The sequence below is a fragment of the Wyeomyia smithii genome, chromosome 1 (genome assembly GCF_029784165.1).
Source record: "Wyeomyia smithii strain HCP4-BCI-WySm-NY-G18 chromosome 1, ASM2978416v1, whole genome shotgun sequence".
In the NCBI taxonomy this organism is placed as follows: domain Eukaryota; kingdom Metazoa; phylum Arthropoda; class Insecta; order Diptera; family Culicidae; genus Wyeomyia; species Wyeomyia smithii.
In genome coordinates this window covers 172,018,819-172,031,967 of record NC_073694.1, presented here as the reverse complement: position 1 = coordinate 172,031,967, position 13,149 = coordinate 172,018,819, and the positions used below count along the sequence as shown (strand labels likewise).

Here is a 13,149-nt window from a genome sequence, read left to right as displayed (position 1 = left end):
TAAAATCATCGGGTCGGTGGTAGATTCAACAACAAAAAGCGTTGTTAAAACATGGTAATGACAACAATCGTTTGCAAGCTTACAGTAAAAATACCGTGTTTTTTATGATTACAATATAAAACATTGTCCGTTTACTGTTCTCACCGCGAAATACATCGTAAATTTTTTTTCGGGAAGTTAGTCGGAGCTACAATTTTCTTAGAATTTTATATGAAGTGGTACGTCTGTTTGTCTGTGGTTTCGAATTCCAAGCCAAGTAACCCCAAACCAAACCCGAGCACTTGCAGGCACACGAAATACGGAAAAATACAAATTTTTTTACGGGTACATACAGATTTTCCAAAATAAAATCTGGCAGTTCTGATCGTGCTCGTTCGCCGTTGTAAATCGAGAACTTCTTGAGAATAGAATTTTAAATTTTTCCGGTAAAATTTAGCACGGAAAATCAAAGTCCATTCCTAATTGATGTTGGGAATGAAAATATGATTTTGTGTTCGTGATGGAAATAACCTGTGTAAAAATATATTTCATTATTTTCTTGCGGTACACGAGCATAAATGGGTTGCATCGTTTTGATCCCGCGTTTACCGCAATCATGATGGATAAAGGAAAGCTTCATTTGAAGGTAGATAGAATAAAATGGTTTATAGTTTTCAAATCATTTTTGTTCTCTAATAGGAGCTGGAACAGAAAACTCAACTTCCTAAATATGGAGATTGTTGGTTGCACTCTTTGGCTCATCTCCGCTCAGGTTGCGCCATGCTGACTGATTTAATACAAATGGATCTAGCATTACATTTCACCGATTGCTTCCTGGAGATGTCTGGACAAGATCGGTTAGACTGTCTTTCGGAACGTACTGAACCATTGAAGCGTTTGTGTATGAGCGAAATGAGTGATCGCGCTTTTGCTGTGTATACAGAGTTCTTCACTCAAACGCAAAACATGTGCTTTTTCCTACAAGGACAGCATTGGCAACGAGAGGCGGACAAAACTATCCACAGGTTGAGCGTTAAGTCCCAGGAAGTTAGTGAGCAATTGGAAATAGCTGGTAAGGTGCAACAAGTAGTACTTGATCGCCAAAAACAAGGCTTGAAGTTGCAGAGCAAAATTTTGGAAATCGGTGAGAATGTGACTAATACGCTAAACGTTTCACAAAACAAGCTAGATAATATAACATTAAGTTTAATACACTCTGCCGAAAAACATCAAGCTGTTTTAGCAGAGCTTTTCAAAGAATTTCATCTACTTCACAATTGGATTGTAGGTCGATATGCTTTTGTCGATCGATTGATATTTTACTGCAGTTTTTTAACAGGAGTGCTCGTGATCACATCAATGAAGCGAACCGTGAACGCGCGATGTTCTTTAATAATGGTTTTATTCAGTAGCGGATTACTTGAGATATTCATTACTAAATTTGTGCCAACGATGGCTATTATGCAAAGGGACGCAATCAACTGGACAATTAGAAGGTTCTTCATGTCAACAAGTGTTGTTATATTTATTTATTACACTTATCGTTATCAGGATTTAAAAACAATGCTATTGAATGACATTAAAGAACAAAATCGCCAAATTATAGAAAATATTCTTCGAATTCAATCGGAACAATGTTTGCGGCCGATTTTTGCTACGCTTCAAACTGAAACCGATATACATTCGACCCGCGCTAATAGTAAGCATAGAAATGCAGAATCTTCAATAGAAACACCAAAAATTTTGCCAAAGACGTTATTAGCGGACTATGAAAATGAAAATACCTCCAGTGTAAATTATGCCTCTAGTAGATCAATACAATCGACATCGGGACAAAACACCCGAAACCCATCCCATACATCCGAATCGAGTACTTCGCGTGCTTATCGTTATAATTTACGAACCAAAACTACATCTCATTTTCACTAAATGATCCTAGTACGTTTCAAAACATTCCTCACTTTGTTTAATGTCCGAAAATTAGGTTTCTAGTATGTACCTTGAGTCTAAAAATAACAGACCAAAGTGATCAACCAAAACTTAGGTTAATATGTTTAACTTATTATAGCTTTAGGAAAGTACGTTAAAAAATTACTCTAAACTGTTATCTTGAAAGATATAAACAGTTACGTTACTGAAAATAAAGATTCAAAACACATAACATCATCTATGCTTTTCCGATCAAAAGTGTTTCGGTTGTCGCACGAGTAAAAAGGTGGAATTCGCTACCAACGAACCACCATATTTTTTAAAGCTTAATAAAATCGCTAACAAGCTTATTAAATTCCTCCGCGTATTTCAAATGGATGTTGTGTTTACCATCCGGGAAAACGTGTAATCTGCAATAGAAGTATGAGCTGAAATTTTTTAGAGCCATTGATTGCACAGGTTGCTTACTCTGTAGTAGTGATTGTGTTCAAAAGATGGGGTACGTGCTGGGGAACAATCATGGGATCCAACGCTCCATGTAAGACAAAAGTAGGAGCGCTTATATGCTCAAGCAAGTCATTACAGATGTCTCCATTACGTTGCTCATAGATTCCAATCATTCCGTCTACCCACGCGGACCAGATTCGTGGAAAATCCTCTTTCCCGTATACTGCTTCCATGGGTTCTCGCATCCGAGGAGACCATTTGCTTACGTCGCGAATGTCTGCGAACGACGTTATGTTAGATTTTTTCCTAAAACCTTTCTACCTTTCAATAACCTACTTTTGTATATATCAGCTTCTTTCCGTGTGATGTACGCGTTAGCCCCCCACACCACTAGCTTTTCCACCTGCTTTGCTTTTCGCCCGGCCATAATCAAACCGGTTATTCCTCCATCGCTCCATCCGATGACAGAAAATTTTTGAAAACCAACTTTTTCCATTAACTGCACGGCAGTTTCCGCATCTTTTTCATAAAAATCCAGTCCGAATTGCTTCTCTGGAGGACGAGACTTACCATATCCAGGTGGATCCCACGCGATCACCGTACAATTCGGGAGTAACGCCGGTAATTGTTCGATTTGTGGTTTGAAATCCGTCCAGGCGGTGCCCAATGCTCCGGGCAATAGAATAACACCTTTATCACCACTGCCAGCTTGAACAAAGTTTATCTGATAGGCTCCAATTTGTAATTGTTTTTCCATAGCTTGCAAATTTGTTTTTGTATGAAGTAAACGAATCGATGACGGTAATATCTTTTGGTGAGAACCAACAATTCCGGAAAGCTGTTCTATGCCGCGACGGAGAAATAAAAGTCGCATTTTGAAATGAGTTTTGTATGCAAAACAAATGCTTTGTTCAACTTTTCTTGTGAATGTATTTTTTGCATTCGTTAGTGTCGCAAGCTTTTTGTATTGAAAAGACTGCAAAAATTTACAAACGAAAATAATACGTAATTTTGTGATTGTTTATATAAAAAATGAGCATTATTTCGATTATTCCTTTATTCAAGTTATGAACCATCGCATTCTACTGTACCGACGCAACGGGCGAAAAGCTTTCAGAAGGTTAAGTTATACTGTAGTTATTGAATCAAGCATTGTCATGCTGAACGCCAACGCGAGGCCTTCGTTGCTCGTTCTACAATTCAACATAAGATAAATATTTATGTTTATAATGAAAAATAAGTTAAAAATGCAAGGAAAAAAGTTTATTTTATTTGCTTGCTACATTGCTGCTGTGAGCTGTAAGAGTTCAAAGGCTATTCAAAATATTTTCAAACCTAAATTTTTACTTGTAATTGAACTTATGCTTTAACATAATCAATATTGACTAACGCATTCAATATAAATGTAGTAAATTCAAAACATCCGTTACTGCCTAGAAAGCTTTAAAAATGCTAGAGAAACAGTTGTAACCGTTTTTATATTTATGAATGAATATAGAAGAGATAACTCATAGATTATTTCAATAAGAGTGAAAAGAATGGCACTATTAGCATTTTTATGAAAACCATGAAAATGCGCATCGGCTCGCAATACGCGCAGAAAAATGAGAGAGCCTCTCTCCGACATCTGCTCGAAAGCTCTCCCTTCCCAGACGAAAGCGTTCGTTAGCGGTAGCGTGTCTGGCGAAAAAGCATTTTTCGCTCATTCAAAAATTGAGCGTGCTCTAGTGTAGACGTGTTCTTGCCTAAGCGAATAAAGTGGCGTATAACGCCAGTTGAAAATAGTTTGTGTCAGTTAATAGTTTTTTAGTGTACAGTTGCACCGGAAAGAGTGCATCTTGAATAGAAGAGGTAAGTATTTAGGTAAATTATTGTCCCATACTTGAATATCGATTGCCTGGGGCTCGGTAGCGCTAGGGCTGCGCCACCCGGACACCGAATTCAGCCGCCGCCATGATGCTTTTTCACCACACGCCGATTCGAGTGGAAGCGTCTTGTATAGCGGCGTGCAGTGAGAAAAATCGATGTCGAGTTGTGTGGTGAAAAATAAAATGGCGGTTTCGGAATGTTCGAAATCGATGCTTGTATAAAAATGATGGCTATTTTTGATTTTGCTCGATTTGCTGACTGCTGATATTAGTTTAACCGAAAAATGGCGTCTATTTTTTTTTTTGTAATCGCTACCTGTTGATAAACAACTTTAGCCAATATTGAAATTTTTCTAGAATTTTCGTTTGGCGTCGGTTCCTTGCGTAACACCGTATTGCGTTGTAGCATTAAAGGGTAAAATTGTTAGAAACTGGAACTCTTGAAACAGTTCGTCAAAAATAATTTACATCTGTGTTTCATTGTGGATAAAACAATTAAGTACTTTTTTTAATCTCTACTGCTTAATTTTTACGTGGTTCGTAACGAAAATTTAAGTAAAAGACAATTAATTTTACCATTGCTACTAAAACTTGAAAATATAATAAAGGAAAGTAATGCAAAATGTCGTTTGTTTAACAGGACCGATTAAAATATGCAACAGCATCAGTAGATTTTTTCTTTGTTAATGTTCCTGCTTTCTTCTCATCTACAGTAATCAAACTACACGCCACAAGATGGCGGACGACGAACAATTCTCGCTGTGTTGGAATAATTTCAATACAAACCTCTCTGCTGGATTCCATGAATCCTTGATACGGGGCGACCTAGTAGACGTCACATTGGCCGCGGAAGGTCAATTAGTTAAGGCACATCGACTCATCCTATCAGTATGTTCGCCGTACTTCCGGAAGATGTTCACCCAAATGCCGGCCAACCAGCACGCATTCAGTACGTATCAACTTCGAAATCGATCGAAACTAGGTCGATTGTTTTATTTTCGCAATTTTTGCGCTTGCGTACTAAAACTCGCTTTTTCTTTCTAGTCTTCCTCAAGGATGTTAGTCATTCTGCACTAAAGGATCTCATCCAGTTCATGTATTGTGGGGAGGTGAACGTGAAGCAAGATGCTCTACCTGCTTTTATTAGCACAGCAGAAGCACTACAAATCAAAGGACTGACTGAAACGGTAAAATTAGTTTAGAATCAAATTAGTTATGAAATTCATTATGTTGGTTTTATCAAAACAGGGGGAAAGCGCGCCCGCAAATGCGTCACCCGCCAAAGAAACCCACCACAATCTGCCCTCCAGTGGGATGACGACCGTTCCCTCAAATGCATCGTCACCGAGGTTAAAACCCCAGCAGCGGAGTCGAATTCATTCGTATAAGCTTGATTCAGATGATGGAAGCGATCACGAAAAAGTAGTACAAATCACCTCCACCCCTGCCCCTGCTAGCAGTAGTAGTGGACCGAGTGCCACCCTCGTAGCCACACAGGTCAGCTCGACACCACAGCAAGTGCAAATCCTGCAAACGCAAACTTCACAAAAACGAACGCTTCAGCAAAGAACCTCGATCACCCCGCAAACAACTCAAATCATGAAACGCCCTAAACTATCGGACCCGCTAGAAGCTGTCCCCGAAACGGCTCCGCAGATTCAAACTGTTCAGATTGTAAAACAAATTACTTCTCAAACACAGCAGCCATCTACGGATCCGGAATATGTAGAAATGCCAATCGAAACTATCAATCCCAAGGCCGAACCGGAATATGGTGATGATCCTTCAGAGGTGGAGGCAATAGAAGCGGACAATGAACAAGAACAGGCACTAGCGGAACATGAGGCGGCTGAACAGGATCAGGAGGCAGATGATTCGGCTCACTATGTGGAAGACGAAACGTACGGCGACATGAGCAAGTATGATGAAACCTACTTCACTGAAGGTGACGATGCAAAAGCGGGAGCTTCAGGATACGGTAGTGAGTCCTACGCGGAAGGTGGAGCAGCAGCCGACCAAGCAGCACAAGGTAGGTGTAAAGTTAATGATACTCACGGGGGAATCAGTGGCGATTTAGCGATGGTCGTTGTCGTACTAGAGCTTAGTTTTTATTTTGTGTCGATGAAATCTGATCTTTGCTTCCTCTCGTGTTACTTACTGATAGGGACCTTCCCCCATTATATGCTTTTCGTCATATGTCTAGGAGAGGATTTGAGGGTGGTTATTAAAAAAATATATATGTATGGAAAAAAGCCGATAACAAAGAAACATCAGAAACGAAAAAGTGCAATCAAATTTTCTATTATAACGAAGAAGTGTAACATAATGCATGAAATATCAAGTGAGTGAGAACTTTATGTGATATGCTTTACTTGTGAAGTGTTGAAAACTTGTTAAAAAAGCCAGTCGACCAGTCACTCGAGGATAGAATTTTTCAAGGTATGCAATTCTAAAAATTGAGACCGCCCTCTCAGCGAAAATCAGATGGATTAGGGTAAGATCCGCGATTCTAATTATTGATCAGTTTCAAATTATTTTCGGTAGGAACAAGCCATGTACAGACGACTATTGCCAATACTTTTTGCCCCGAGCGATCTGAAAGTTTCATTGCGTGTGTTGTTTCATAACGTACTCATTTAAAAAGAAGAAAAAAATACGTGTAATGGAATGATTCAGATTTGCGACTTTTAGAAATATTTTGGATTAGCTTTTAAGTGATCACATGTCCCTTGAATCAAATTTACTAACATTCAGACCACTAGATACGAAATAGAGTTATTTCAAGCAACGTTTGCAGGGTTTGAATAAACTCGCCTTGAACAACTCTATGGGAACTTATGTCAATCGAGTTCGTAGTTTTTTTTTGTTTTTACGCGCGCTTTTATTGCACATCAGGTGGACAAATTGTATAGCGAATGGTACAACTTGTCAGAAGATATAACTAAAAGCATTCAACAGAAGCTGTTCCTTTTGTTGGTTGTGAGTTTTGCTCGAGGTGTCGGTATGAAGGACGGAAAGTTTGGTAAGTGCAATAAAATTCAAAACTAATGATTTTTAGGGAATGATTCGCATAGAAAAAAAGCAGGATGAGATAAATGGATTTCTGACCCAAAGTGCATTTCGATTTTTTACGAACTTACATCTAATCGATTCCATCCGGAATCGCACCTCTAACATCAGGTGGGTATACATCGTTTTCAATATATTAGCTTAGAAAACTCCCTTTATACTCAACTCAGCCGTTAGAATTGTCCTCCTCGAATTCCACTTTGGTCTGCAGTACATAATAAATAGCAAAAATTTTTTATCAATCGATAATTGTGTCGAAACTGACAAACATAGCGTCATTGCGCTTGTCAGCTTTCAGTGTAATTATTTAAGGTCGGCTGCTTTAGGTACAATGGGATTATAAATCATAAGAGAACATACCATGTAAGTAAACAAAGTTGCTTAATCTATCATCATATTGGTACTTTGTTTCCGTTTATTTGACAACTAGTTTGATTACCTAATAATTTTTGGCACTAATAATGAAATGTGTCAAATAAATGCGAACAAAAATAGATTGAAATGGTGAATATGACGAGAGAAGTAAGCACTTAAAAAATAAATCAACGTTCATTCTCAACACTGTCAAGCCTGTTTTTGCGCGATTTTTATTCGGGATATTTTTGTTGTGCAATAACTATCTACCACATCAATAAACAAGATTGACAGTATTGATTTTGATTAACCCTTAAATGCGCAATGTTGTTTTAAAACAACATTGCGAATAACGTTTCAAATCAGTTTTTTTAAGAAATAAAATTCGTATAAACAGCCATCAAGGTTTTAATAAAGAAATCAAAGCCTAGATAACTGCTCCAATCTATTATATTTGTAGGAAAAATTAAAATACATTTATTTTGAAACTTTATTCCCAATATTTTCTGAAAGAACGCTGCGCATTTAAGGGTTAAATTGTTCCTAACTGAAATGTAGAATAGAAGACTAGTGATAGAAGAGAGGTGAGTAAATGACGTCGAAACGAAAACACTGTGGATACCATTTGGTTGAAATTAGAAATCAGGACACCTTTTCTCGGTACAAATTTGACTAAGAGCCATTTCTAGTTTTCGATGTATGAGTAAATATAACACGTAATATGTGAACCATGTTATTTCAACGAAACCATGTTTTTTCAACTGGTAAGTTTTTCTTAGCATCTACTGAGCCGATTTGGGTGATTTTTTTTCTAGTATGTAAAAATGTAATTTTTAAACAGCAATTTTTTATGGAAAAATTTTTTTTTTTACTAAATTTGGAATTTTTTAATGCGGCTATGTACCATGTTAGATAATCCATATTTACATGCTGAAAATGAATTTCAGTCAAATCGGTTCAGTAGATGGTGAGAAAAACTTACCACCAGTTGAAAAAATATGGCACTGTATCCAGGTCATGCAAAATACATCTCCAAATATACCTTAATCAATAGCCAAAATACTTGAACACATTACTTTGAACATTCGGAAAAAAAATACGAAAATGAGGGGTCGTCCCCCTTAACAAATGGCTAGGTGCCTCATGGCAACGGTCAAAGATTCTTCTTATCACTACTGAGATTTCAACCAATGAATTCGATCGTAGTGAGCTTTGCTTCAAAAATGCTGCATATTGTCAAAAATTAAATATCTTAAGAAAATTAGGACAAAAGCTAAAATCTAAAAAGTAAATCAGGACGCTCGAAAGGGTCTTCAAAATTAGACATGTCCTAAATCAGGTCGGATGGTATCCCTAGAAACACACAAATTTTAATATTCCAACTTGATTCACACCTAACACTTGAAAAAGAAAATATCTTACACCAAGATGAAAAGTAGAAACAGGAAAATCTGATTACTTGAAAATTTGATTATCGAAATTTATGCAACACTAAACAAGCGTGTTGAAAAAAATCATACAAACTTATATCTGTTAATCTTTCATAAGGCAGTGGTCGTTATATTGCCGCCAACAATTTTCGTTTTTTTCTGCTTGATAATTTTTGTTTTTTGCCTCGGCCTGTAAAAGGGTTACACGCAAAAAAAAAAAAAAATCGGAAAATAAAACGCGTACAAAAACAGTTTGGTCTATTTAAATCAGAATACCAGTGTCCTGTGGGACACATTTGAAAATTCTTAACTGTTGCTGCTATTTTAATTTTCTACCATGCGCTTCGACGCACGGGATGATTTTTTACATACTTTTAGATGTGAACGATAATTCCTTTGTTCTATCTACTTTTGCGATATTCCGAATCGTTGTTTAAAAATCAAATTAAATATTTTATAAATTTATGTTATGTATGTAACGAAGTATTTCAACAATTTGTTTCCGTTGTAATTTTTGAGTGTTCAGAGTGAATCATGCCGTTCTGGTTGGATTATATTTTTGAAAGAGTAGGAGAAATGCGAATTTTCGTTCGAATAAGGGTCAAACGAGACAAGGAATTATTGTTTCCACTTGAAAACAAAACAATACACTAAGGTTTTTTTACGCGGATTTCGGTTCCCCTTCACTCGGATTGCAGAAATTACGCGTTTTTTTTCACGCGGCACGTATCCCCCGCGTAAAAAGCGACTTTAGTGTAAAAGTAAATGTGGCTTTCTGATCTTTTTTTTTTGTCTGTATTTTTGAGGTTTTCGCCTCACTTTCTGATCTATCATTTGTTTGAATTTTCGAAATGAGTGCAATTGCTTGAACAAGTTGGTGTTTATTCCCATCGCCATAAACACGTCACTCACTGACTGATGCCAAAATCACGAAGTCCTGACTAAAGCCTGTAGTACACTCTTTGACCGAGCGTCAAATATTTGTCACTTTTTGACAGATAAAAATTTGGTCAAAGATAATTATTTGTCACTCTCCATTTTTAACATGGGGCAAACAACAACCATGATGTCAAATAAATTTGACCATTATGTCAGAAGGTCAAATATATGACCATTAGACAAAGAGTGTACTACAGGCTTAAAATGAATGATGTTGAAAGGACCGTTCTTACCGGGTGATGATTTATCTTGAAAAGTTGCAGTTCGTTATTATTGTTTAAAATTGATGCCGAGAGATGCAGATGTAAAAAAGGAAAACCTCTCAGCCCTGCAATACCGTGAGGCGCCCTAATTCCGCGCACCTTATCCCGTGCACTCCGTATCAAAATGTGAAAAAATATGAAAAAATTTCAAAAAGAGCATTTCAAGGTGTTTTTCTGTATACAGAAAATCATCTTCAAACATATTTTTTGGGAAATCTTATATTTGACATTTTTTTAACATTTTGATACAACGTGCATGGGATAAGGAGCCGAACGAAATTAGGACGCGTCACGGTACGTAAGAAAAATCGTATGGCGCCGTATTCTAGAAGTTTCAACGAGCAACTCGTCTCATTTGAAAAACGTCAACTAACCGAACTTGACTTTGCCGAAACCATAAACGAATAATAAAATAACAGAAAAAGAAGTAATTTCTCGCCAAACATGTGAAAAGGGCCTATGTGCCATATATAAACAAGCCATAATTTCACGTTTTTATGAATACAAGCTTAATCTACCTGTACAAATAAGATTGTTTAAATAAAAGTAAATTCTTTCATTAACAAATCTACTTGCTAAGGGCAGATTTCGCTTGTATTAATTAATAAACACGAAAATTTGACTTGTTTACATATGGCACATTTTCACATGTTTGGCGAGATTTTTGTTTTCAAAGTGGGTAGCGCTTAATTTGAGTTTCACACCTCTATTCTACATTTCGATCAGAGCCAGTCAGATCACAATTTCCATGTAAAGCAAAGCTCTTGTAACTCTGTTTCGGAATTTGATCTTTTTGTTTGACTTTGCAGCTAATCTTTAGTAGTATACAGTGCGTGGGCGCTCCACGATATTTGTGGTTTAAACGGTATTTTGCAGCCGAAATTCGCACACGACAACCTTGTTAAACCAGCCTTATTCCAATACCAACTAGAGGAGATCACAACTGTTATTCACCTCTCTAGTCTACATTGCTTGCGACCGTGAAAATTTCTGATTACTTGCAAAAGTTCGAACAACTCTGCATGGCAATGTAGAATAGAAGTGATTGTTAAGGCGATAGGAAAAAGTATCCGATATTATCGAAAAGTAAAAGCAACAATAAAAAACAGTAAAATTTTACGAAATGAATAAATAATTTATTTGTCTAAATATACCTAATGAGATGATTTTTCGATGACCATCCCCGACACTGCGATTTTATTATTACCATATGTTTTGAAAAATGTTGATGAAAAATCTTATTGTAATTCCTCTTCCTTATAGGCAGCAGCAAAAATGCGCAGTCTATACCAAACATTCCTCGCATTAAGTTGGAACCGGACTTACAAAATTGCTCTGTTCCCAACATCTTTATTTCACCTAGTAGTAGCAGTGGAAGTATAAAATTTATTCGAAGCCAGAAGAAAAACGCACAGCTGGTCTATCGAGGATTTTTGTACAACCGAAAACTTACGCAACAAAACGGCAACACCACGTGGCGCTGTATCGACGTGGCAAAGTTGCGCTGTAAAGCAATTTGTGTGACGAAATTTAACCGACTTATTCGTGCCAAGCGGCAACACGTTCATGAAAATCATGAATGTAAAATCAGAGATAAACCACTGTATGACTATCCAGAAGATCTAGAGGAATATCTAGATATTTACTCGAAGGAACCAATATCATCGGCACATAAGATCGATGTTATTGATGATGGCACTGGTTATAAATTGGTTGTGCGAAATCCGACAACGGACGAAGGTAACGTGTGTGAGACATCATCCTGCCGTATCGAAGAAATAATTGAAACCGTTCCCCAAAGCAGTAGTGAGCAGTCTTATTGTCATAAAGGGCAAAAATAAGTACATATATGTAATAACATTACAAGTATTGAGTGAATGACTGTTCCAAATATCAGTCAATCCTCGAAATGGAAAAATTAAGTAAAATTAAATTCTACAACCATTTAGTTATTTCTAGAATAATCATTTAGGGTGCTGCGGTTGTGAAACGCAATACAATTCGTTTTTTTTTTGTTTTTATTAAGTTGTAGTTGGAACTTAGTATTTATGCAAAATTGATTGTGAATAAAATATTGGAAAATAAAACAACTTATTTTAAACTCTAGCTTTGTACCTGTCAAAAGTTGTAAATTAAAAAAAAAACCTGCGAAGTCGTAATTAGTTCCAATGCAAGTTTTCGCATTAAGATCAAATATTCAGAAATGCAACTCTTTTTTTCGTTGTAGACATCAAGGATCGTGATCTAAGTATCCAGTTTGTTCGTAGCCGGAAGGGAAAACCATTGTTACTGTACCAGGGTCATCAGTTTACCTTGAACCGTCAACGTCGACTGTTGGGATATTGGGAGTGCGTTTACCGGAGATCGAAACGAAAAAGCTGCCCATGTAGGATCATTACAGAAAATACACACATTAAGCGTGTTAAGGGGGAACATGATCACCCAATACCTGATGCAGCTGATTATTTGGAGGAATGTGATGCTTTTTTGTTGACAACCACCAAGTGCACTCCTAGGGGTGTGAAGGATGATCCTCTCGAATAAAGTTGTCGGTTACAGAAAAATATGTTTCTCGTTAGGCTGTCTGATGTAGTGAAATATCGTCCGAAAACATATGATTGATTAGTTATCGTTGTCTTTTTTTATATTTCCATAGCCCCGGTCAACCGATTTAAGGGAACGCTTGGTGAGGAGAAATCTAGCAAATTGCTATTTGTGCGCAGTCGTTGGGGTCGTAAATGTCTAGTATACCAGGGCTATGTGTTCTTTTCAAACAAACGCGTCGAAGACACTAACACCACTTATTGGCGGTGTACGTTTTCTAGTAACAGAAAAGGGACAAATCGTTGTATAGTACGTTGTATCACTAGA

The 13,149-nt window shown here is 37.1% G+C and overlaps 2 protein-coding genes across 3 annotated transcripts; one reads left to right on the top strand and one right to left on the bottom strand.

Moving 5' to 3' along the window:
• The first annotated feature begins 247 nt into the window (after positions 1–247).
• Positions 248–1,908, top strand: LOC129717716 (uncharacterized). 2 transcript variants are annotated; one of them, XM_055667816.1, is made up of 3 exons: positions 248–625; positions 679–1,263; positions 1,319–1,478. In XM_055667816.1, the coding sequence occupies exons 1-3, from the start codon at positions 500–502 to the stop codon at positions 1,328–1,330; spliced, it is 723 nt and encodes a 240-aa protein (XP_055523791.1). In that variant the 5' UTR covers positions 248–499; the 3' UTR covers positions 1,331–1,478. The 2 variants fall into 2 exon arrangements, with proteins under 2 accessions (XP_055523791.1, XP_055523790.1); XM_055667815.1 differs by having other exon boundaries at positions 679–1,908.
• A 175-nt stretch (positions 1,909–2,083) lies between these two features.
• On the bottom strand, positions 2,084–3,397 carry LOC129717717 (valacyclovir hydrolase). The gene is made up of 3 exons (XM_055667817.1): positions 2,692–3,397; positions 2,377–2,632; positions 2,084–2,318 (listed from the first exon to the last, which is right to left on the bottom strand). Exons 1-3 carry the CDS (start codon positions 3,227–3,229, stop codon positions 2,228–2,230), a joined length of 885 nt encoding a protein of 294 aa, XP_055523792.1. The 5' UTR covers positions 3,230–3,397; the 3' UTR covers positions 2,084–2,227.
• Positions 3,398–13,149: the final 9,752 nt, after the last annotated feature.